The 26,785-nt window shown below is 37.3% G+C and overlaps 1 protein-coding gene across 1 annotated transcript in view; it reads right to left on the reverse strand.

Annotated features, from left to right (window-relative positions):
- SPK1 (guanyl-nucleotide exchange factor) overlaps positions 1-26,262 on the reverse strand; it is a 55,196-nt gene extending 28,934 nt beyond the window's left edge. Inside the window, exons 1-4 of the mRNA XM_086450314.1 lie at positions 26,082-26,262; positions 23,057-23,201; positions 14,082-14,208; positions 5,276-5,469 (exon numbers count right to left, since the gene is read on the reverse strand). Of these exons, the coding sequence (XP_086306440.1) occupies positions 5,276-5,469; positions 14,082-14,208; positions 23,057-23,201; positions 26,082-26,101 (486 nt within the window). The 5' untranslated portion in view covers positions 26,102-26,262. The remainder of the gene's footprint in view (positions 1-5,275; positions 5,470-14,081; positions 14,209-23,056; positions 23,202-26,081) is intronic.
- Positions 26,263-26,785: the final 523 nt, after the last annotated feature.

A 26,785-nucleotide genomic window follows, 5' to 3' on the forward strand; every position in this document is an offset into this window, starting at 1 on the left:
AACAGACTCCATGTCCTTGGGAAGGGTGGAGTAGGAAAAGGTGAGGACGCAACTATGGGGTCCCTCACTCCGTTATCCTTGTTGCTAACCAGGCCAACACCCGCCGTAAAGTTAGGCCACTAGTGTAGATTCTCGTCCCCCCCCCCTCCCACAAGTAGTCACTAGGACCTTCCGGTTCTGGTTCCCCTAGGGGTGAAGAAGGGCTCTTCCTCCTAAACCTGCGCGTCTTACACTACGGGAACTCGGGAGCAAAGCTGACCTCCTTGATGGTGTCAGAGCTCTGCCTCTACTAGACAGGGGCCCCTTCGGGCAGATCAACAGTCACAACCTAATCACTGCGAACCAACACCAGTTGCTCAACCCAGTAGCCTGCGTGGTGTCATAACAAGTCAGATTCTTCTTCTTTTTCTTACTCTGCTCGCCAAGGAGTGAGGTAGCCCTGACGAAACGAGAGAGGGAGAGGGGAAGTCCGAAATGTTAATATTCATGACGTCGGAAAGGGGGTTTGGTGTAAGGAAGGACTAAGTTGGCAGAGAAGAGGAGCAAAAGGTAAGGAGGTGCTCTTTGCGATTTGCTCAGCCTAATTAGCAGGAACACGTTGAATAGAAGAATGAGGCAGGAGAAAAGGGAAATGATAGGTTTGTTCTCCTTCGATCGCCCTCGTTTGGGCTTCCCTGGCTCCCTCATTTTCTTTGACGGCTCTACGCTGCTCTTTCCTAACCTCTACAGCAGAAAGGGCAGAAGAATTTGCAAAAGAGCCAAGATCAGATCAGATTGACTTGCGCAACCAAAGTGTAATGGAAAAAAGCAAACATTATCAGAAACTAAAGGTATGGCTTACCCTAAAAGGTCTGAGGAACCCAAAATCCCTCACGAGAGACACCAGAGCCAAACTCCCAGTCCCCAAAGATGATCAGGAGATCTTTGTACCACCCTTTATCAACACTGGGAAGAGATTGTACTAGAACGACAACTGCACTTTTGGAGGACAGTGAGTAGCACCCAAGGCGCGAAGGATGGCCTTCAAATTATATTTGGAGAGAAAGTCATTGGGGGTTATCCCCAATTCCTCCACCCTCTCCACCAGGTGATAGAAGTTGCTTGACATCTGGCTAAAGGCCCAATTGATTTTGCTCAACACCTCCCTGATGAAGGGAGAAAGAGGGAAACTTAGGCCAACCTAAATTTGGCCAACGTAAACTAAAATCTCCCCTTGACAACATTCGTCAAGGTTGTTAAGATCTTTGCAAACCCTAACAGACACAGAAATGAGGATTAAAAAATCCTTACAGAGTCGAGCAACATTGATAGCCATTAGAAAGCTGAAAATCAGAGAGGAGTAAAAAAATGAGATGGAGAATAGAAAATTACCTCAGAACGAGAGGTAAAAAATGGCTACATTTAATGCATCGATATGTTGACAACAGAAGTAATGATGGGAAACAATGCCAACCAATCAGAAGAGAAACCCGTGTCTAGAAAATACGGTGAGACTTCACGTCTCCTCGAGAGGGGGTAAATGTAGAAGGTAACATTGGTACGTTATCTAGACCGTACACGTGTCCTAGCACAGTAAGTGGTACCTAGAGCGAGCCAGTCCTGCCCAGCAATAGGGCAAACCAAGTTAGTACCACCTAGTTTAACTGATGGGACAGGACAACTTAAAGAAAAATATGGTCTACTAAGCAAGGCAGGCCTAGTCTGAATATCTACGTGATTTTGGATCACACTTGTCAATTCCAGAGATCTCCTAGGAATCCTAGACTCAATCTCAGAGATCCCAATTCTGCTTAGAATCCTTGCAATCAGGCGATTCACCGTGATCACATCCCAATTAAGGGGGAAATCATGATCTTAAGGGAGAACCCATAAATAGAGGAATTAATAGAGGCAAGGGGATCTTTTTTGGGCCGAGAAAAAAAAGGCTGAAACTATTGTTTGATTAAAATACTGTTTTTCTTTGCGACTCTAACTTGGACATCGGAGGATCATTAGCAGGTACCACTCCAGTGCTTACAGGGGGAACTCAAGAGCTACTTCAAATCAATAGAGTAGAGTCGATCAAGGTAAAACTCGATTCTGCCTCAATAGCAACTACCATTTGTATTATTCTTATTTTTTGATAAAATATTTATCTATTAGGAATCTAGTGGACATTGAAAAAGGGGGAAAAGGTGAGTTACATTAGAAATCAAATTGAAGAAAATGATAAGAGAGATTAATCAATATCTTTATTAGGAATGAAGATGTTTTGGCTTGGTCTTTTACAGAAATTCTAGGAGTTGATCCTGAATTAATATGGCATAGGAGTAAGGTCGAGGATGACACTTGTCATGTCTAGCAAAAACCAAGGAGGTTGGCTCTAGCTCTACGAGAAGTCATTATTATAGAAGTCGGGAAGCTAATTGAGGTAGGATTCATCCAGGAGATGCAATATCCCAAATGGATCACTAACATAGTGGTGATTCCAAAAAAATAGCTAAGGTTAGTTTGAAATTATTTCACTAACTTGGATCAAGCATGCCCAATGACAGTTTTCAATGCCTATAATTTGTAGGTTGGTTGATGGAGTGACAAGTCCTGAGATGATGTCATTCATGGACAAACAAATTTGGGGTGTAAACAAATCCCACTAGCCAAAAGGAGGATCAGGAGAAGAGTTGTTCATTATGAAACAGGGGTTTTATTGCTATTGCATCATGTTGTTTGGAATAGAGAATGTGTAGGAAGCCTACCAAAGACTAGGAATACAGATATTCCTAGATTTGATCAGATCCAAGGTAGAGGTGTATTGACAACATCTCATGAGGAGTCTACAAATGAGATGTCCATTTGCATGATCTGAAAGAAGTCTCCAGACGTTTACAGAGTCGGATGAAGTTAAATCCTATGAAATACACTTTTGGTGTTACACCGAGAAAATTCATAGGATACATGGTAACGTCAACAAAATAGAAGCCAACATAGACCAAATTCAAATAATGATCGAAATAGAGTCAACAAAGAAAAATGAGGTGCATACAAAAGATGGTGGGAGAACACAATTGATTAATCTACTATAAATGTCACTTGCTTTTTTAGTTGCTAAGAAAAAGAAAGGACCTTTGTGGGATAAAAAAGTGAAATGTGACATTCAAGCTTTTGAAATAATAACGCAGAAAACCTCAGGTGTTATCAAAACCACAAGACGGAAAGGAGTTGGGGTATCATGACCGCAACAAAATATGAGCTTTGTTATATTTCAAGCTAATGTAAAAAAAAAAAATAGAGCTAATGTAAAAAAAAAAAAATAGAGCAATGTTTACTAGCAAAAAGTTAATAGATTTGGAAACTCGACATTCAAAGCTTGAGAAAATGTAGGATTAGCATTGTTTTCTTTGACACAACAAATCTGAACTCTCTTTCTCTCTCATTGACTTTCTCTGCCTCTCACGATAGTGTTGTCAACACAATTGAATCAAATAGGTCTATATCCGAATTCAAATCTGAAAAAAAATTGTTGATATCCAAATTCGAATCAGATTGGATGTGATACTTTAGAAATTGAATTCGAAACTGATTCACTTATCGGATATCCGATAATATCCTGTTAGAATTTGAATGATTGACCAAAAAAATAATCCTAATGCGCTATTATTCAACCCCTTAGTTTTTCTCTAAAATCAGTCATCTTCAACTACATCTATTTCGACCTAGAAACCTCAAAGAGAAAGGGTTTTTGAAGTAGAAAAAAATCAATGAAATTTTTAGTATAAAAATCAAATAGTTTTCTACAAAATGGTTGGTTAAGGTGAAACAATGGATTGAAAAAAAAAAGGGTCTTCCGGGTTTTCTGTTTCATAGAAAATCAAGGGTTTTTTGTTGATGAGAGAGACTTGGAAGGGAGATGGGGAAGAAGATATCTGGTTGAGTCAAGAAGACTCTAGAATCGAGACAAATGAATTTAAAAACTTTATAATTAAAAAAGTATTATTTATATATATAAAACGAATCGGATATTATCAAATCCGGTATACCGATATCCGAAATTCTATTGGATATTAAAAACCATCCGAATTTGAATCTGATATCCGAACATTTCGGATAATATTCGATTTTTCGAATACAGATTCAAATTCGAATTTCGAGTATCACAAGCCTATCTCATGATCTCTCTCCCACCCATTGAGGACGAACCAAATAAAAAACAAAATCAACTCTGAACACAAAGATCTCTCTCGTCTCTCAATTTACAAGTATCTCTCTTTCTATTAGGGTTTTCCAAGGTTTTTCTACGATCTATAATGGGGGTTTTCTGTGAAGATCTAGTCTACAGGTTCGGGATCCCACACACTATTATGGCAGACAATGGAAAACAATTCATGGGAAAAGAAGTAAAAAGTTTATGTGATAACTTGGGGATCAGATTCACTTTCTTGATGCCAAAATAGCATTAAGGTAGTGAGCAAGCCAAAGCCTCAAATCAGATCCTTCTTGATATAATAAGAAAAAAATAAAACAATTAGAAGAATCTAAGGGATGATGGACACAAGCATCCATGGGTTTTATGGGCGTATAGTACTAGCTCGAGTAGTACAATAAGGGAGTCATCATTTGCACTAGCATATAAAATGGTCGTGACAGGGTCGAATGAATGGTAGATCATGGAGCTTGAGCTTCCAGACTCAGAAAAAAAAAAAAGTGAGAGGAAACATTAGTTCATGGCATCTTCCCACTAGAAATGTAGAGTTATTTTAGCTGTGAAGTTGAGAAAAGAAGATTCAATGAAAGAAACTTAGTCCTAAGAAGAGTTTTTTAAAAATAACACAAGAGTCAAACAATGGCAAAATCAGGGCAAGTTGGGAATGGTCGTATGTAATGAAATGCATAGATATGCAGGAAATAGTAGAACAAGCATGAAAGCAATACATTTCTTCAAATAAAAGTGTTGCCTTAGACTAAACAATCCATTTCTTTCAACCATTTGGTACCAGTAGGTCCTTCCTAGATTTTATTAGCCTAAGAGATCAACAAAAGAAAAAGAAAAAGGAAAATCATACTCCATACAAATATTTGAATAAATTATACATGCTGAGTTATATACATAGAATACACTATATAAAAGCTATATGAGGTGTAGAAATAAGGACAGGGTATCCATTTTGAAGTTCTGGTAACATACACCAAATATAAAGTACATATTCACAAATTTTACATCTTTAACAGTAATCACGCATTCCAATTCCGAATACAAACTTATAAATCCAAAAGAACTTCCCAGGTGAAGAAAACGTACCAATTCAAAGACTTGGCGGGGCTCAATAATTGACAATAGATCATAACAAAAGAAAGCCAAACTGCTGTTCAAACGTTTTGCCAAGCTTAATCCCTTTTTGCAGCGCTCGTACACCTCAGTAAGAAGGCAATCATACAACTGCATAATACACCTGAATACACCTTCCTTCAGTTGCAATGGTGGAACATCTTCACCTAAAGCCCAAAACAGGGTGAAAGACAAGTTAAATACAAAATAAATGACAACACCAGATGAAATGTGACTAAATATTCCCAACTACTTGGGAGAAATGTAAAGAATGCAACTCCATGCTACAACGGAACTTCCACAATGAAACAAATAAAAATATTAATAGAATACAGTCAAAAGGCAACAACTAGGATAGTTGTGCTTACATACTTGACTTTTGGGTTACAAATGGACAAAATTTGGACCAAAAGAGAAGTTTTTAGATTACCATTACATAAAAAAATAAAATAATGAGTATCACCAGAGCACTACTTGGTATGCTGTAAAATGTCGTAAATTGCAAAGTTCTACATTACAACATTTCGCAATTACCATGTTTTACAACATTTTGTTTTACAAGTGCTTGGTAATAATGTTGCAAAATGACCCCAAAAAATTTCAGGTGCTTCGTTGATGAAAAAATATAAAAAAATATTTCAAAAACTTAAAAAATAAAAATATCTAAACAAACTTCAGACCATAGTATCTAATTCAAAATCAACCAAAATATGATGGACAAAATAGAAAGAAATTTTTTTTGCAAGATACGAACATTTAACAGAATAAAAATTGTAAAAAGAAATATGTTTTTCAAAGAATTTACAACCGATATGTATAGTTTTCAATTGATTTTACAAAACCAATGCAAAAAAATAAAAAAATCCTAAACATTCTATAGAATTAGAATTTTAAAATCTTTTTGTATTACCCATAAGCATAAAGGCACCCACATGAGGAGAGAGATAGAGAGTAGTTGAAATTCGTCTGGTAGAGTGAAACGAAAGAGAAGATTGAGAGAGTAGAGACTAAAGCAAATTACAAGGCTTTGCAGAACTTTTTGGCCAAAATTTTTGATTGATTCCTCTCTCTTTCAAACCCTTTTACTACGATTTACAGGTGGAACCACATGAGTGTTACTAACAAGCCTGAAAAAATTTGTAAAATACCTAACTTTTTGACAATTTCCATGATTTACAATGTTTTGCATGCTTACCAAGTGAGACCTAGATTGTTAACAACTCTATGTTACTTAGGTAGCTCAATACAGAATGGAGGACATGATGACTTTTCATTGGAACAGCTTTGGTCCAATAACTTACTAGGAGGATACAGACGATATGCATCCACTCATATAAAAATAAAAATAAAAATAAAAATAAATAGTAATAAAAATAATAATAATAATATAACAAATTACATGGTCTAGTATATTAAGTATGTTGTAAACTATCTTAATTGGGTGCGATAGAGACATGGCCAAAGTAATTAGCACTAAAAAAGACATGCCTGCCAACTTATTGGTATGATAACAAAATCAGTTCTTAAACCCTATAACAAAATTTAGGTGCAAAGCCCAATTATAAAATAATAATAAGAATAAACCATTCCTATTGTGACAAACAAAACAATAGATCTACATCACCAAGAAACTATTCATAATTATACAAATAAGATGGGAGGAAACCAAACCTTTACAAAATTATAAGGCAGACAACATGATACAATATTATAGAATAACTTGGCTGAGTTGTATCAAATTAGAAGTAAATGTTTCTACAACTTGGCTAAATATTGATAGAAAAGGTATCAGGTTTAACGTCAGAGAAGTTCTATTTTTGAATTTAGTTGTACGTTTCAATTAACGGGGAACTAGAATGTAATTAGAACAGAAGCAGCATAAAAAAAATTCACAAAAAAGAAAGATTAAAATGATTGATATATACACGAAATATGCATTGAAATTCTAGAAAAAAATGAAATAAGCATGAGAAACCTTCAATAGCACATCATATTACCATAAATAACCATATGGAAGAAGTAAAGCAAGATCAATTTCTTATTGGCCCTTCCACTCTAAGTGTGACATTACTAGGTGTTGAACTCCACTTAATCTATCTTAGTCCTACTTATATGATGCCCTCAAACTATAAAGCAACTCTATACAGTTCCAATTTTATGTTACTCCAACTCTAGTCATACTTCATTATCTGCAAAAAACTAAAGTTCAAAATAGTTTGAAACTCGTTACTCGATTAAGGGAAGTTAGATAGTATTGATCACCATCTTTTCTTCACAATAATCGTGATGGACAAAATACCAATTCAAATTGAATGGATTCAAAATTATGTTACTGCATGAATCGGGATTATAAATTCTCCCATTTTCGTCCATGAAATAATATTTAAGTACTTGGAAAGTGTGTTTTAAATTGTCAAGTAGCAAATATTTATTTACCAAGATCTGATTATGAGTTATTAAATGGTAAAATGAGTAAAAATTCGTAATTTTAGGGACAATCCCTAAAGGACCCAACGAATTCCTAATTGGAAGTAGGGAATCCCTTTTAATTGATTCTTTTGTCACATTGTTATTTTTCAAACCGTTGAATGGACCCATTCGCGAACAATTAGATGATGACAAAATTATCAAAGATTGGCATTCCTTATTTCTATTCAACAACGTACGAATAGTTCCTTTATGTTGGGTAAGTGATTGTTGAATTCTTGTCTTGGAATAAAAAGGATTGAGATTGGTGCGATCTGATCCATCTTATGGATGTTGTGTGAAGATCATTGAGAACCTCGTCAAAGCTTTTGTGGAATAAAATCATGGTGGGGTGGAAACCATTTCTTCTCCTAAAAAGTGTGGTTGATTGGGTGTCAAGAATCTAAATATCATGAATTGTGTTCTTTTGTCGTGTGACTCTAAAGGTTTGCTGGCAAGCGGTCTACTCTGCGGAGGAAAGTCAATATAACTATGGTAGTAGAAACTTAGGTTGGTATAGTAGCAACGTGCTACCTTCTTATCTCGGCCTTCTTCTTGGGGCTATTTATAGATCGATTAGGAATTGGGATCTTATTCTTGAAAGAATTAGGAAAAGAGTTGGCTCGTGGAAAGCAAGGTATCTCTCTAAGGGAGGAAAACTAGCTCTGATCAAGAACACTTTGTACAGTATTCCTATCCATTACTTGTCTTTGTTTAAAGCTCCTAAAAAGATTGGAAACAAAATTGAAAGAATCATGAAAGACTTTTTTTGGAATGACAGTAGTGGGAAACGGAAGTTACACTTGGTCAATTGGAAGTTCGTGTGCCGCCCTAAAAAGAATGGGGTATTGGGATTAGGAGGTTGAGGCAAACGAATCAGGCTATATTGGGTAAGTGGTTATGGAGGTCTGGCTACATATGTCCATGAGGCCAACTTCCTTGGTTATAGCGGATCCATCAATGGAAGCACAAGAAAAAAAAAAGCATTGAGCTTCATATCTCCATGACTTAACAGCAATGGAAGCGAAACAATATTTTGCAATTCATTATTGAGAAGGCATATTAAATTCTGGTTTCACTGTCTATTTCGAAATGCTATGAAATGGAGGTATTTCATGCATAATAATTCAGTGTCGAAATCAATACAATTCCATAGGAGTGTGGAAACAAAGATCAATAGCATTCTACCGTACAGTCTAAGGAATTTTAGGCTTGACTGCCAAAATTAACAACATTCTACATGAAAATAAGAATAGCCATGCCACATTCAATAGATACGCCTGAATATGTGAAACACTTGCTTCAATGAACAGATAATTAAGTACTGCATTCATGCATTAACATAAAGTTATGCATGCAAAGTCGAAAGCCCACTCAACAATATGAAAAATCACTACCAAGGATTAAAATCATGTCTCGAGGCAATGATTCGATTAGAAGAAAAATAGCCTTGATCAAAACATTCTTGAAACATTGAATGTTTAGGGGTTAATGCTTCATTCCAGTCTTGCCTGAAACTGGAATTTTCCACTAAAACTTTCTTAAAAGGAAAGAGACTTTGAAGCATGATCACTACTACTTGCAACTTCGACACATAAAAACAAAGACACATACGAAATGTAACCTAAATTTAGGACCTTGACCAACGGATATTAATCTAACCAATTTGGGAATAGAATCAGAGCAAGGATTTTATTATTTTATTTAGGGGGGGGGACTATAGTTAAAGCGTCAAGATGGCTGGTTTTAGAGAGATTTTCAACGGTTTTAGATTAAAGGTCGAATAAAAGGGCATTTAGGTCATTTCTCATTATTCTACAAGAGAAAAACTAAGTTAGTGGGCAATGTCATCAATTTAAAAGCACAAGGTAACTCCAATATTCACTAAAACACCTATATGCCCCCTTGACCTCGGTTTTCTACAATAAACTAGTGAAAAATAACCTAAATACCCTCATCTTCAAGTTGAAACCAAAAACCTTTTGATTTCACTTCCCAAAACCACTTGTAATAGTGGATAAGGTGTCCTAAATAGAATTACAATTTTCTTTATAGAATACTAGGGTTAGGGATCCCAACACTAGATGTCCTCTGATTTCCTGCGTTAGAATATTCTTTCACGCCCTGCCATACTGATCTTACCACCTCCTCAGCCATCTTGAGAGTCCATTGATAATGCACCACCTAGCATACATGCTCCCCACGTGACTGGTCACGGGACGCTATCTAATTGTGCGCTCTCTCCAATATTATGCTGCCACGCCTGCACCAGGTGGCGGCTTCCCAACATGTCAATGGTCCCCGGTCAAGGGATAAATCCTTCCATCAACATTAATCCCCCTGCATGTGTATCATTTGAGGATTACGCACATGTATGACCTCTTTATTCTAATAGCACAACACCATCTCTTTTGTTGTCAAATACAACACGCACCTCACCAACTGTGCTTTGCCAACTAGTGACATGTGGAACTAAAGTGTTGGTGTATCCATGGTCGTCCTAGCAATAAATGGTAGGATGTTTCCGCATCTATCACGTGGAAATGTGTTTCTCCAATAATTGGCCTAGTTCACAAGTAGACTTTCAGGTACCTGGTCGTGTTGAACGCATGCCCACTGAAGAATTGTACTTCTGTTGGGTATTACATTAGCTGTTCGCGTTGGATTCTAATTGCTTCTAGGGTAAAAAAAGGTATCAAATTGAGTGATGCCCAATTCTTTTCGATTTATTTATGTTGTTACGTACAAGTGATGTGAAGGCCCCTTTTGTTTCTCTAGTAGGTCCTTTTTAAAAAAGATTATATTAATCAACAACATCTGGTCCCTCTAAAGCGACATTGCCACATCCACCTCATGAATTACATCTTGATGAGAAATTACTACTAGCGCCATTGCCACCTTGTATCTCTTTTCTGGAGAGAGCCTTAGGTTATCAAACATTTTCTTTCTTTTCTCAAAACGCTACAAATGTTCCGCGACTGCAGTGTAATCTTCTTCCTCCGATACATCCTTCAGGTCATGTGTGGCCACTACAATCCTTGTTCATGCCATTTGGGTTCCTCTATGGCGTAATGCTTTCTCTATACTTGGCTCGCCCAGCAATGGCAATTCTCCATTCCTCAACTTTTCGACGAACATGTGTTGTAAGGCATTACATTCACTCGTTGGGTGCCTTACTATTAGGTGGTAATGACAAAAGCATGGATGGTGTTCCTCTCTAGTAGATGGTTCCCGTCTTGGTGAGGGTAACTGGATCACATTGTCTCGCACCCATGTCTCCAACAACTCCTCAACATCTTCCATACTGCGTAGATAATCATGTGATTATTCATTTTGGCATGTAAATTGTCGTTTCTTTCGTTGACTCACATTATACTCTTTCTTCATTTGGTCTCGTAAGCCACAAATGCCAGAGGCGTTCCACAAGACAGATGACATTCTGGCTTCCACCCTTTCCTGTTAGCGCGTTCTGTCGTCATCGGTATGCAATTCTGTAAAGCTGGGTATCCTCAAATTTTCCATATGAGCCCTGTAAATGGGCACCATCCCTGATATGCACATATCAACAAAGCGTCTTTCCGTCACTAGTTCGTAACATTCGATCATCACATTTCCAAATCGCCTCACGAAATCAGTCAAAATTTCACTCTCCTTGTTTAATGTAACATGTTCCTCCACGACAAAAAATTTCTTGTGAAATGAATTGACCATTTGCCTCCATGACACGATAGAGCCAAGTTGTAGAATGTTAAACCATGTGTAAGCTCGTCCGGTTAGGAATTTCGAGAACTCTTTTAACCATAAATGTTGCTCTACTTCATGTTCTCCCATGGCTTCCAAGAAACGTGTTATGTGTTTGCGGCTTTCCCTTTCCCCCATAAGGTAAGGTTAGACTAGTGTAGCCTTTCAGATACAGCTGTTGTTGGAGTTCTACTGGATTGGAAAGCCGCAACTCGTACGAGCAATCCTCTGGCTCCTTGGTAAAGATTTTCAAGAATTCTTGAACATTTACGTACCGTTCTGTAGACGATTGGGCAGGTACTTGCACAAAGGGCGTGAACCCTCACGTGGCATATTGGTGTGTTCCTCCTGTCGAAGATCTGCCGCCATGGAAGAAAACCCTCCTTGTGGCTCCAACACTTCTCCTAGTGAAGGTGTCATTCCCCATTTTAGCTCTTGTAGTGCTAACAGTATGTCTTTGTTGGTCTACACCACACTTTTCATTGTTTCAACGAAAGTTATTGTAGCAGACACTATCCCAACCGTGTCTAGGACCATAATCTCGGTGGTCATCGGCGTCATCCTTTCCTTCTCTCCGTTCGTTTATTCATTATGGAATCGCTAAGTTCGGCTTACTTGTGTTTCTCATGTTTGCAGAGGAGATCTCTCCCCAATGGAGTCACCAAAATATAATAGTGGATAAGGTGTCATAGACAGAATTACATTTTTCTTTATATAATACTAAGGTTAGGTATCCAAACGCCAAGTATCCTCTTATTTCGTGCGTTGGAATATTCTCTCATGTCCTACCGTACTGATCTTATCGCCTCCTCAGCCATCTTGAGAGTCCAATGATAATACACTACCTAGCATGCATGCTCCCCACGTGACTAATTACATCACGTTGTCTAATCATGCGCTCTCTCGTTTTCTTCTTCTAAAAGCTTCTCACTTTCTACTTTCCACATCAACAACGCCATTCAGTCCCATTACACCACGTGACCTCCAATCTTATGTTGCCACACCTGCACCAGGTGGTAACTTCCCAATATGTCGACGATCCCCAATGGCCCATAAATCCTTCCATCAACATCAATCATCTTAAACCTCTTGGGAAAAAATTTTACCCAAATCTATAATCATAAGATTAATCTACTTTGACTTCAAACCTAGAGCACAAGATAGGAGTTTTCAAGTGGAAGATGAGATTTTAAATAGAGAGAGAACTAGGATTTTCAAAAAGGGACAAGGTAGGGTTCAAAACGATGGACTGAAGATGAGGTTAAATAGATTAAAATTAATTTACTACAAAGGTTGAAGAGCTTGAAGATAACTGGTCTTAGCAAGAAAATAAAGGTTTTTTTTTTTTTAGATATATGTCATCAATGAGGGTATTTCTTTATTTTTTGGTAATCTAGAAAAGAAAAACAATGTCAAAGAGGGGCATGTCATTAGTTTGAAAACACAGGGACTATCTCAAATATTGGGGAGGGAGGGGGGCAACAAGGTCAAAGGGGGCATGTCATCATTTAGAAAGCACATGAGCATTAAATATTTAACAAAATGTAGAGCATTCACCCAAAAAGTTGAGGGGAGAAGTGGGCAACATGATCAGGGGGAAAGTCATCAGTTTGTAAACACAAGGAAATCTAAAATATTCACCAAAACATATAGGGCTGTCAAAATCACCCAGACATGCTTTTTTTCATTTCTGACAAACATCCTTTGTTAATGTTGCACACAAGACAAGCTACCAAGATTCGGGAAAAAAAACAGAGTTGCCATCCTGACCCATTGACTAATTCTAAACTTAAATTGCAGAAATGACCTTTAAGTGAAAAAAATTCAGAGATATGATCTGAAATAATAAGAAAAATATCAATGTAGAGGGTTGATTTTGTCAATCAAGGGAAAGTTTGACATAGTTAAAAGCTCAAGGTAACACTATTTTTTTTTCTCTTTCTTCTTTTTTTTGGATTCAAGGGCGCATGCCTAGTATGTCACAATAATGAGGAAGGCAAATTGAAAATACATCAGCATTCACTAAAGCCTTTTCCTAAAATATTTGAGGTCGGCTGAAGAAATCCCAAAAATTGAAAATACACAACAAAAAATAAGTATTGTAACTAGGTAGGTAAGAGAAAAGAAATTATATGGATATAGATTACCGAGTGCCCATAGAACAAAAAAATCGATAACAAATAGAAACCATATGGTTCCATCACCCTAAAACAATTATCAGAGTTAAACGAGGAAAATAACTCAAAACATCATATAAGTATTGTAAGAAGGTAAGAGAAATGCAAATTATAAGTGTACACTGTAGACCTATACAAGGAAAAGGCAATAATGAATAGAAAACCTATGGTTCTGTCACCCAGAAACAACCATTGTAGTTTAAACAAGGAAACTAGTTAGAGGAAATTGTAACTAAAACTAGAGAGGAAAAAACAGAATGAATTATTATCTTAAGAAAAGTTTTTTAAAAACTGAATTTGGAACAGAAGTTATGCATCACAATAATAGAAGAAAATAGCTAAAAACTAAAATGGAAATAACATTGACAACAAGAGTTCAAGGGATTCGCAACTACTTGAAGGAAAACTGTTGTAAAACAGATGATTCTGCTCCAGTGCCATTGATTTTACAATAAGCTCCAGGAAAAACCAAGCCATTGTCAAAACATCATCATAAACTAGCCCAACACGGTAGCCTTTAGCCTGCATGGAATAAGAATACAGTGTAAAATAATATAAAACAAATAATATCATGCCAATGGAATCAGTGTTTTTAAAAGCTAAAGCTTGAAGGCATATGCATTGAAGTTCAAACTATTAAGGTTCACCTCATAAAAATGCATTTCTTTTAAAAGAAAATTAATTAAAGTTTCAACTAAATAAATAGCACAAAAAAAAAAAAAACAAGCAAACAAACAAACAAACGAAACGAGAAAATCAGGGAAATTTTGAAAAAGAACACATGAAAATTCCTACTTTTACATTCCAAACTCACCGAAATCAAGCTAAAGTTGTAATCCATATTTTCAAGTTTTATTCCCTCAAACAAAAAAGCAAAACTTAAAAGAGTGAACCACTTCAAATAAATCATAACACCACTCAAAGCTAAAAGAAACAGAGGAGTAGGCTTGTCTTAGAAAGAAACAGAAGTAGAAAATTAAAGAATTTGAAGAAAAAGAAAAAAAGACAAGCCAAACACTGCCGAAGTCTCAAATCCACTTAGGCTCGCAGAGGTAATTGGGATCGGAGTTCGTTGTATACAAGACAAACAAGCCCAGTTGATGGGTGTATAGGAGGCGCTTATCTTGTAATTAATCGGTCTCCTCAACCGCCTTTCATTGAATTTTAACGAACAATATCTATTTTTTTTTAATAAGTCTTATATAGATTAGGAGGGCATAAAGAAAGAACAAGGCGTGCACCTCCCCTAATGTGCAAGCTTATTCAATGCCGATTTGTATATTGCCCAAGTTTTTTGGGGAAAAGGCCTTTGCTCGAACAACAAGGCCATTTTAGAGAGCCTCATCTAGAGTTCAATCTCAAGGCATTGACGCTTTCGAAAACACTGAATGCAATCAATGATGCTTTAACATATAAAGCACATCCATGTTGAAATGCACAACAGCAAGGTAACCACAGTTGCAAATAAAATGGTCAAAATGTTAGCATTCAATTGTTGATTCGTATTAAAAACATTTCCAAATGAAACATAACATTGCAAACTTGGTGAAAGCACTGGTGCAAGAGACCAGCTATTTGTGAAATATATTGGAAATAATCTAGTTATTTCAGTCCTAGTTGTTTTTAGTAATAGCTTTTATTCTTTATATTTCTTATGTGTAAGGGCATTTTTGTCTTTTTGACTCTTTTATTCATATAAATTCCTACCAAGCTCTCAGAAAGAAACTTGGCAATTATTCTTCTCAATTCTTCTTGGCATCAAAGTAGAGGAATTTCGTCCCCTCTCCTTGGTCCCCCTCCTTCCTCGCTTTCTTCTCCTTTTTATTCACTAAACCCTAACATAGATCAGCTTCGTTAGACCTTCTCCCCTTCGGGGGGTCTTTTATTTCTTTTTGTTTCATATTCCATTTATCGCATGTTGCAATTGGAATTTAATCACATGCTGCAATAATTTTTCTATGCTATGTTACTACCTACGCTAGACTTTGTTCATCCATTTAGGTTGTTTTTGTGCCCTGCGACAGCAACAATTAGACAAATTTATACCCTGCGACAACAATAGGAGTGTTGTTAGGAAGACCTGTGGCCTGCATCAACCCCTATTGACAGATTTCTGACCTGCAATAGTAATTGGGAGTGTTGTTGGGAGGTAGTCTGCCCTGTGACAGTCCCTATTAATAGTTTTTCTGCCCTGTGAGAATAGCTAGGTTGCTCTTTGGATCTCCTCTAGCCTGCGACAGCAACCTAGTTGTTTTTTGGATCTCCTATGGCCTGCGACAGCAACTAGGTTATTGTTTGTGGTTGTGTTACCCCTGTGATTGCAATTACTGACCTGTGACAACAGTAGTTGGCCTACAACAGCAATAATGGCTTTGTAGGGCTTCTCTTGTGACCTGCGACAGCAGCTAGGTGGGTCTTTGGTGGTATACGACAACAACAAAGGTGCTGCCATTGATTTTTGTCCTAGATGTTGCCCTTCGACAGTCCTACTACTCGACTGCCTTTTACCTCGTGGTTCCTTTCATCTTGCGTTGATACTACAGGAGATCTCCCTTCGATTATTGTTCATAGTACGCAATGACGACAACTCACGAGACCAAGGATTCCCACACAACTCTCAGGGCAAATTCCTTAGTCCAGCGTATAACCAATGTCCTACAAGATGGTCGGAATTTTCAGTCCTAGTCTCGGTTTGTGTGATTTTATTTGGGTAATAGAGGTAAATTTGGATGGCTTTTGGGCATCGTTACTAAACCACCCCTCACTGATCCCAAATTTGAACAATGGGAGATCGATAACTGCATTATTCTTGGATGATTATTTAATTCAATGGAACAGTAGATCTATACCATGTTTATGTATCATGAAACTGTTCCATCTTTGTGGTCAACCCCTTACTCAGACATATGCTCACGTTATGAATGACTCAAAGATTTATGAGCTTTACCAAGACATTGCCCAAGCTACCCAAGGAACATAGAAAGTAACTGATTATTTTGATTTCTTCCGTCCCGATGGGAGGAACTCTCTCATTATGAGTCTATGGCTGAGTTATCTGCAGAAACAGCCAAATTTATGGTTAAAAGGATTGCTCGACAGCAGACATACCAGTTTATCTACGCCCTGAATCCGAGGCACTTCGAACCCAGATCCTTAATACTAATCTACCTCCTTTATTTGAGATATTTGCAACCATTGAGAGTGATGAGCGTCATCGTCGTATTGTTTATTCTCATACTCAAGTCCCTGGCATTCTTTCTACTCCAGCTACAGATCATATGGCTCTAACAGCTAACTCAAGTTTTTCCAACTCTTGTACCCCGAGATCTGGGAATCGTGGTCGTGGTAAAGGGAGTGGCCTTACTTGCAATCATTGTGGGAAGGCTAGCCATGAGAAGGCCCGCTGCTTTCAGCTTTATCCCCATCTGTTGCAATCTCCTACCACACCATTTTTGGGACAGTCTGCTCCTCGTGTCGTTATAGTGGCATCATCATCCATTCCTCTCACTGATCCTCCTTCACTTGGCACTATTGATTTGTAACAATTACAGACTCAATTGCAACTATTGTCCGGGATCAAATTCATGCTCACACTCATTCATCTTCGACTGTGGCTTCAGTTACTACGCCTCTAGGTACATTCTCTGCTTTTCATGTCACTCAGTCTAGCTTTGTTCCTCTGACACGAGTAATTGATTTTGGTGCCTCTGATCAAATGACCGATGAGTCAACCCATTTACTTCTACTTTTCCTACCACCCATAGGGAGGTTCGCCTTATTAATGGATCTCTTACACATATCCACAACAAGGGTATCATCTTTTTATCTTCTGGGATTTCCCTAGATTTTGTACTTGACGTCCCTCACCTATCTCTTAATCTTTTGTCTGTGAGTCGTATTACTAAATCTCAAAATTGCTCAGTTACTTTTTTTTTTACTCTATTTTTCAGGACCTGACTCCGAGGAGGATTTTTGGCAAGGGGTTGAGAGGAATGGGTTGTACTTGTTTGGATCTCAGCCTATTGTTATTCCAGCTTTTGTGCTTCCATCCTCTGGGAGCCACACGTTTTCATCTCAAACTCTAGATTTATTGCATATCCGCTTAGGACATGCCAATTTTCAGCACTTATGTTCTTTATTTCTTACTTTAAAAACTACTTGTAGTGGACATAAATTTCATGCTCTGTGTGTGAACTTTCTAAACACACACGTACTTATATTCCTCGTATGCATCGATTTAATGCAATATTTGATTTAATTAATTCTCATGTGTAAGGGCATTCTCATGTTACTGCTTTTAATGGTCATAAATATTATGTTACATTTATAGATGGCTATTCTTGTTGTACTTGGGTTTATCTGATATGTTCTCATTCTGAGGTGTTCCTTACTTTTGTTAACTTTCTTAAAATGATTCAATCTCTGTATAATATCACTGTTAAATCTCTTAGGCCTAATAATAGGGGGGAATATATATCTAATGGGATTTGCTCCCATCTTCATGACCATAGTATGTTTTACCAATTGACTTGTCCTTATATTCCTGAGCAGAAAGGGGTAGCGAAACGCAAGAATCGCCACCTCATGAACATTATCTGATGTCTTCTTTGAGGAATGCATGTTCCTAAGGTATATCGAAATATGGCAGTCCTCAGTGCGGTTTTTCTTCTTAACCGCATTCCGAGTCGCACCTTAAAGAGACAGGTGCCTCCTCATGTCCTTCAACCCGATAGCATTCTCTTCCCCATTACACCTCGAATCTTTAGGTGCACTTGATTTGTTCAGGACAGGACTCCCAATCACACAAAATTGGATGACAAAGCCATTCGATGCGTTTCCTTAGGCTACTCTTCTATGTCAAAGGGTTATCGGTGTTATGATCCAACTTTTCACCGTGTCATACACTCTCTTGATGTTACTTTCTTTGAAAATATTCCATGCTTTCATGTTACGTCTACTTTGCAAAACTCTTACTTTGCAGGACTTGTCTCCTATAGTATTGTTGTCTCCAATTTTTTCTGTATCTTCGTTGACACTTAAGGTCTACACTAGTCGCCCTCGCCCCTCTCCACCCTTGCGAACTTCTTCCTTAGATTCAAGTATATCATCTCCTATCTCTACACATATACATGTTCGTATCCCTTCTATTTCTAACTTACTTACCTATTGCCCTTCGCAAAGTTAAGCGGGGGTGTGTTACTGATCATCCTATTACCCAATTTGTTTCCTATCAAGGTCTTTTTTCCTCTTATCAGGCCTATCTTGTTGCCACTGATTCTATTCAAGTCCCTCGGTCTATATCAAAGGCTTTGCGAGACCCTTAGTGGACTAAAATTATAACTGCTGAGATGGATGCTTTGTAGAAAAATAATATCTGGGAGCTCGTTACTCTTCCATCTAGGGAGTGAACTGTTGGTTGTAAATGGATCTTCAATGTGAAATACCTCGCCAATGGCACTGTTGATCTGTATAAGGCACACCTAATTGCTAAGGGGTTTACACACTCCAAGAACAGATTTTGGTGTCACGTTTGCTCCTATTGCCAAACTTTCCATTGTTCGACTTCGTATCTCTTTAGCTGCTTGTAACTTTTGGCCACTTCACCAACTTGATGTGAAAAACACATTTCTGAATGGTGATTTTATTAAGGTTATTTATAGGGACCCTCCTCCTGGGTTTCGTCTTCAAGGGGATTATTCTGGGAAGGTGTACCGCCTTCTTAAATCTCTGTATGGCATGAAACAGTCCTCGCGAGCCTGGTTTCAACGATTTTCTGAGGTTATTTTATCTATGGAGTTCTCTACATGCCACTCAGATCATACTTGCTTTATTTGTCGAAGAGTGGATGGTTGTTGTACCATTGCCTTGGTTTATGTGGACGATATTATTGTGACTAATGATAATGCACAATGGATTGAAAGAGTTAAGATGTTATTGGGTTGTGTTTTTGAGGTTAAGGACTTAGGTCCACTCAAGTACTTCTTGGGGATAGAAGTGACCCGCTCTCATCATGGTATTTCGCTATCTCAACGTAAATACACATTGAAACTTCTTCAGGATACTGGGATGCTTGATTTTCGTCCTGCTTCCTCTCCCATGGATCAAAATCATCGTCTTCATGCCGACTCTGGTGATCTTTTATCGGATCATTCTTCTTATTAGAGACTTGTAGGTCATCTAATTTATCTAACACACACTAGACCGAACTTATCCTTTACGGTTAGTGTGATCAGTCAGTTCATGCATACTCTGCATAGTTCTCATCTTGATGTCGTTTATCATATTCTTCGTTACCTGAAATCGCATCCTGATCTTGGGCTTTTCTACTCTTCCACTGCTCAGCAACATTTGTCTTGTTTTACAGATGTTGATTACGCTGGTTCTCTTACAAATAGGAGATCTATCTCTGGTTTCTGTACTTTTTATGATGATAAGCTTATCTCATGAAAAAGTAAGAAACAGAATGTGGCTTCTCATTCTTCTGCTGAAGTTGAATATCTTGTTATGGCCCTTGGCACATGTACTTACAGATTTAGAATTTCCTATTCCCAATTTTTCTACTTTGTTCTGTGACAAGTTTGCTATCATGTTTGCTTCTGACTCAATTCTTTACGAAAAAACTAAGCATATTGAGGTTGATGTTCACTTTTTCAGGGAAAAAGTTTGATCTAGTGATCTTCAGACAGCCTTCGTACCTTCTTTAAATCAGTTTGCCAGCATGCTTACAAAGTCTATTGGTCTTTCTATCACGAATTCTCACCTTGTCAAACTGGGTTTAGTTGATATATTTGCCCCAGCTTGAGAGTGAGTATTGAAAATAATCTAGTTATTTCAGTCCTAATTGTTTTTAGTAATAGCTTTTATTTTTTATATTTCTTATGTGTAAGGGCATTTTTGTCTTTTGGCTTTTTTATTAATATAAATTCCTGCCAAGCTTTCAGAAAAAGACTTGACAATTATTCTTCTCAATTCTTCTAAATAAAATAATGTTTCCAATAAATATTCCACTACTGAAAAAGTCAAAAGTCGAAATGTTTGAAAAGGACAAAGAAGAGACGACTAGTGAAAAACTTTCCAACTACACAAAAGAGAAGAAACAAATGGCAAACCAGTAGTGCAATGAAGCATCCATCTTCATCATAATGGTGCCAGTAATGGACTTTTTCCTCTTGAAGATGCACCTCTCGTTTTCCTTCCATACATCATAAGTAAGGACTTGAGAATCGTCAATCTCATTTCGAATGATTGGAATATAACCTCCTCATAACACTCTAGAAACCCTTCAATGAACAAGAAAAGGGAAAAGCCCTGTCAATAAAGTTTTATTGCGCATCATGTCCAAACAAAGACGTACATCACCTTCAATGGAATTAGTGATCTGATGCTCGATAGAACAGACATATTCCTCAAAGAAAAAAAATCAATTATGACACAATCAAACTGGAGAAAGACCTTTAAGATTCCGCTCCCATACTCCAAACGGGCACAAAGGAGAAAAATCTTTTTTTTTTATCGATAAAGATGATTTTATTGAAAGACAGAGAAAAAAACGAGGGGGTCGAGGGGACCCACCAATACAAAGAAAACGGCAAAAAAACCATGCACAACAAACTACAAAGAACTGTCACGACAAATAACAAACCTTATCCCATCTCGCAACAAAATCCTCAAAGAAGAGCCCCTTAAATTCCTCATAAAGTTTGCTCCAAGTGAAAAGAAGCTCCAAGATCGATAAAACCTATCAATCCAATGAAGATACTTTCCCTTCAAAAATGCGCCCATTACGATCTAACCAAATGCCCCAACAAATCGCAAAAGGGGCCAAGAACCACAAAATCCCTTTTGAAGACGTAAACGAACTTCCCATGCCAGCCAAGACTCCAAAATCAACTTAACCGAGAAAGGAAAGCAACCCACTAAACCAAATAAGGATAAGAAATTCGACCAAATGTGGTGGGCCACTCAACAATGAATGAGTCAATGGTCCACTGTTTCCGCCTGAGATCTACACATACAACATTGATTCGGAGAAATAAACCCTCTTTTGATTAACTGGTCCATAGTTGGGAGTCTTCCCAAAGCTGCCATTCATAGAAAGATCGAAATCTTAGGAGAGATTTTACCACCCCAAACTAAAGAATGGGGGAAAGACGATGCACTCCTAAGGGCAATACCAACATACAAAGATATCACCGAGAATCTCCCATCCCTCGTGCTTTTCCACAATCTCTGATCATCCGAGGAATCCCTTATATAGCTATTCTCCACCAAGCAAACTAATCTTCCTAAGATATCCAACTCCCAATCATTAAAAGTTCTTCTAAAGCCAAAGTCTCAGTTTGTCACCCCATTTATGAAGTTGTTGACAAGAGAAATAACTTGATTTTTTTTTTCGAAAACAGAATAAAAAGATTAGGGAAAATGCTTTTAAAATGACTTTCCCCACACCACCAATCCTCCCAAAATCGCACCATACTCCCATACCCGACTTTAAATTTCACTTTTTTTCTTGAATAATGGAAGTCTTCTAAGAATACCCCTCCACACTCCACACCCCACACCCTGTAACACCTCTAGCCGACCCACTCTCCCACCCATTCCTGCTCACACCAAATTTATCCATAATAACTTTCCTCCAAATACTATCCTCCTCATCCCCAAACCTCTAAAGCCATTTCTCCAATAATGCCGAATTCATAGAGCCAAAGTTTCGAAATCCCAAACCCCCATTTTCTTAGGGAAGGGTATTATTGGAAGGATTTTGATGAGATGGTGGTGGAGGATAGGTTTTAAGGTTTAGGGGAACTTGGGATGCAATTTGGGAGGGTGTAATCAAGAGATTTAAAAAAAAAAAAAATAGAATAAATGAAAATGGGTACCAATGAGCTATAAAATAGCTTTAATAGATATAAGGAGATTTAAAGAGGGAACGCTATTAAATAACTATCTTTAAAACCTTAATAAATATATTAAGGATGTGTAGAGGGACGCATATTCATGTCAAAACCGCTCATCGCAGGAAGAGAACCTAAAAGTACCATGTCATTCTTGAATAGCTTGCAACATCATGAAAATGAGAGATGAGACAACTCAACAAAGAAAAATTATTGTATGACAATACAAGAAAAAAAAAAGTAGGAACAAGAAAACGATATGAACATAGTTTAGTAGGTAATTTGTTGAAGACACTAATTTAAAAGAAGCATCTAGTACATGATAAAAAAAAAAGGTTAACATAACACTATACACAGAAGGTCAACACTAAAATACTGAATAAAACTGAAACGAAGATTTTGAGAAGCTTGAGAAACAATATGGTCAATAGGCACAAAAACATGAGTTGACATGAAAACATATTGCGCCACTTTACCTTGCTGCGAGCCAAACTGCCCCACACCGTGGACAAGCCAGGATAAACTGGTGGTTGCCGACCCTCAAAGTCGTCAAAAGCATAATCAACATAGTTAATGAGAAAACTACTTCTTTCAGCACCATCAGATGATTCCTGTTGCACCCTGTAATTAACCAAGAAAAACATTAAGTCCATTAACCCCAAAGAAAAGTCAGAATCCAACTGAGCAATTACTCAGAGAATAACGTCATGAACAATACAAGGGTCAATCCCTTAATCATGCTGCGAAAGAAGGAATGAATCACTGAAAGAGGTTTGGGGTGTAGCAACAGTAACAAGAGCCTGGGAGTGGCGTGGCAAGTGATGGTGCAAAATTTATACCCCTCACATATGTTCCCCTATTTTTCTCCAAGCTTAGCAAATATAACATATTTATGTCTTCCACTACACAATGTCTTGTGTATGCAAAAGAGGAATCGGAGAGTTTATCAACTAATTATTAGGACTGCTTTTTTGACTGAAAGTCACCACTGTGAGCCTTTTTATTTGTAGTAAGGAGAGTCCCTTTAATTACTCCTGAGATCTGATTTGGAGATCTTGCATTTATCTCAGAGTGAACTTAATGGTTGCGATTTATTAAATCATGAATAATATAATGTCTTTGAGAATAGGATCCTGTAATCATAAAACAACTATGTGATCATGGTCTTGCCTTACGCCAGTTAACAGTATTTTCCATGAAAGTGACCATTAAGGTTTGGTCCGGAGTTGAGGTTCTGCCACTGAACATACCACTAAACCCTCGAGGAATCCAAATAAGAGGTTCACTCAACCATGTCACTATCTTACATGTGACTCCAGTTATGCAATATGCCAGACACTTTCCAATCGTTGGGAATTTCCACCTCATTTTTATTCTTCAACAAACGATCTGAATTATGAACCTGACAAAATCACTGGGGACATCACTGTTCAGGAGCATGTGCATAATGAACCCTTTCCTCTAGCTAAACATTGGTTATGAAACCTATTGCCATGGTTGGCTTCTTCTATTGCAATCAAAAAAATTTCCCCTTCAACTTCCATGATACATACCCCTACAGAGAAACTCAGCACACTGATTTTGATAGATGCAGCTAAGTCTGATTTTTAAGAAGCTTAGTTTCTTCCATAGTTCTCCATTAGTGCTCCCAAAGATTCAACAATATTCAAGAACGAAGCAGGCTAAATATGCAAAGGTATACCACATGTTTACCCAAAGTTGGCCCCAAACAATACGAATCATTGAACATTCCAGCCTCTGATACCAAGAGTCTTCTACACAGTATGCCACTCCACTTTAGAATCCTTCTCCCACTTCCGCTAATGAAATAGTTCAATTTCTACTTTGTTACGATGCTCTTTCTCCCAACATAGAGTTGCTTCTAACGCTTCCAGTAACTAAGCTCCAACCACCATCGATTTATAAAGAATTGAGTGGAAATGATCGGTAAGAGCTATGAATCCAAGATCTTCAACAAAACTCACCACGCAAGGGTCATTGACGAAGAAAACTCATGTTCAAGAGCTTACTAATGTGAGGTGACCCATATAATAATGCTCATGGTATTAAATTTTGACATATTTCCAAGAAACATTGATAAAAAGTTCCATTTCCACAGGGCTTGACAGAAAATTCAATTGGAAAATTCTTTTTCAATGTATTTTTGTAGATCATTGTTCATTTCACGAAATATTTTGGTGTAACATTAAATTTTGATGAAAAAAATCAAACTTCATGTATAAAAAATTCAAGTTTTTTGGTGAAAATATTTTAGTGAATAATAAATCTCAACTGAAATATTATTCTGATCTGAAATCTTAGGGCTGCTTTTCTATTGGAGCAAATTAGATCTAGATTTTAAAGGGGCATTTTTTGAGGAGTTTGTGTTTAGATAGGAGTGTGTGTGCTCAACATAATGTTGTAAAGTTTCTTTCCTTTTGTACTGTGGCTCATTATCTCCACCGCCATTTCCTTTCTTTAAAAAATTATTTTTACCTATCAAAAAATATTATTATTTTGGTCTGAAAAAATGTTGTTAAATATAGTGATAAATTCTATAAAAAAATGGAAAAATTTTACATTTAAAAAAAAATATATTAGTCTAAATTGTTAGTAAAAAGAATGAAAAATTATGCATGACATCGATTCATTAGTTTGACATGATTACAATTGATTGGACAGCTGTTTATCAACCTCCTTCAATGTATTAAAGCATATTACCAAGTACATATAAGAATTCACACACAACCGTTCATATTTTAATTAGTTAATTTTCATTCTAATGTTCCATTCCTTTCTGGTCTGAACCTCCACAGACTAATGAGAGGCCCCCCTCACCGGTATGAACCTCTGCAAAATTAACAAGGCCTCTCTGCAACTTTGGACAGAATAGGGATAATAGAGTTTATGCCTGCCAAGATAAATGAAGCTACTAAGGCCCATCTTTTACCCCTGTGGATAGCAACAGTCCTATTTCTTTGACTCACCATTAAGGCAGGAGACGGAATGTAGTATGAAGTTTGTCAATGCATCTGCTATCTTGTTAGAGAAAATCTTCCTCCAAAATGATCTATTATCTGTACAATATCAAGCTTACACTGCATCTTGATCAACCAAAACGATAGTTTCACCAATAATTCACTATTTTGAAAATACTTACGGTTACTTAAGTACTGCAGGAGCCAGCTAATTCTATAAAGTGCCTAACAAACAGCACAATAAAAGCTGTGGATTGTAAACCAAAAAGTACTATAAACTGATGTTTATAGTATGTGTGTGTGTGTGTGTGCGTCTTGGAGTAAGGAAAAAAGAATACAAGGGCACTTCAAACCCATTAGCCAATCTAGAAGTTCAACCACATTATCCCCTAGTGGAGAAGAACAAGGTTCATTTCAAGAAAAAATTCAAGCTTACAATGAGTAAATTTGTCGTTTTAGCAATCTTTCCTAAAGAAGCATTTGGCAACATGTATTGTAATATAATTATAACAAAGATACATACCGGGTAACGATATTGGCCATGGCTCGAAAGGCTGCAACCTGAACGAAACAATAATAGGTGAGGAAACATCATTAGCTTCCAAATCAGGCAATGGCAAGATGTAAGGAAACTAAAATTGAATATTGAGATTCAATGCATCGAGGCAATTTACTTGTCCACTAAGTAACAGACACAAGCAATGTTTTAGAAGGCATTGAAGTTGAGCAAGATAGGCTATCAGGCAAAAAAAAACCTTGAGGCTTTATGGAAAGAGCATTTCCCCCTAGAGATTACACCTCACTCAAAGAGATATTTAGAACGCCTACGTCTAAGGGGAGTTGCATACCTTTTGACTAAGACGTACTAATGCGAAACGCAAATCAAGTCAACGATCAAGAGTTCCGACGAAAAATTTGAAATTATTTAAGTTTCACTTAATTGGGTCTAGATTTATCATTTTATCAGTCAACCCTTAGTAGATCACGTTGAGGGAAAATGGTATTGGAAATCAAAACTAGATTTGTTTTACCATATGGGAAGTCATTCAGGGTATTGTATAGTGATGATTATGAAGAGAATCTAATTTCAAACAAGTTTCGTTGAGATGATCTTACAAAATACTGAAGATAAGAGATTTTGTGGATATTATGATGGAGATTTCATTGTTCAGTTTTGTCCAAGGAAAATTCATCAATAGTGCTGAGTGTAAGGTGGCTCCTTTAGAA

The sequence above is a fragment of the Akebia trifoliata genome, chromosome 8 (genome assembly GCF_017979445.1).
Source record: "Akebia trifoliata isolate Shusen 1 chromosome 8, ASM1797944v1, whole genome shotgun sequence".
NCBI lineage: Eukaryota > Viridiplantae > Streptophyta > Magnoliopsida > Ranunculales > Lardizabalaceae > Akebia > Akebia trifoliata.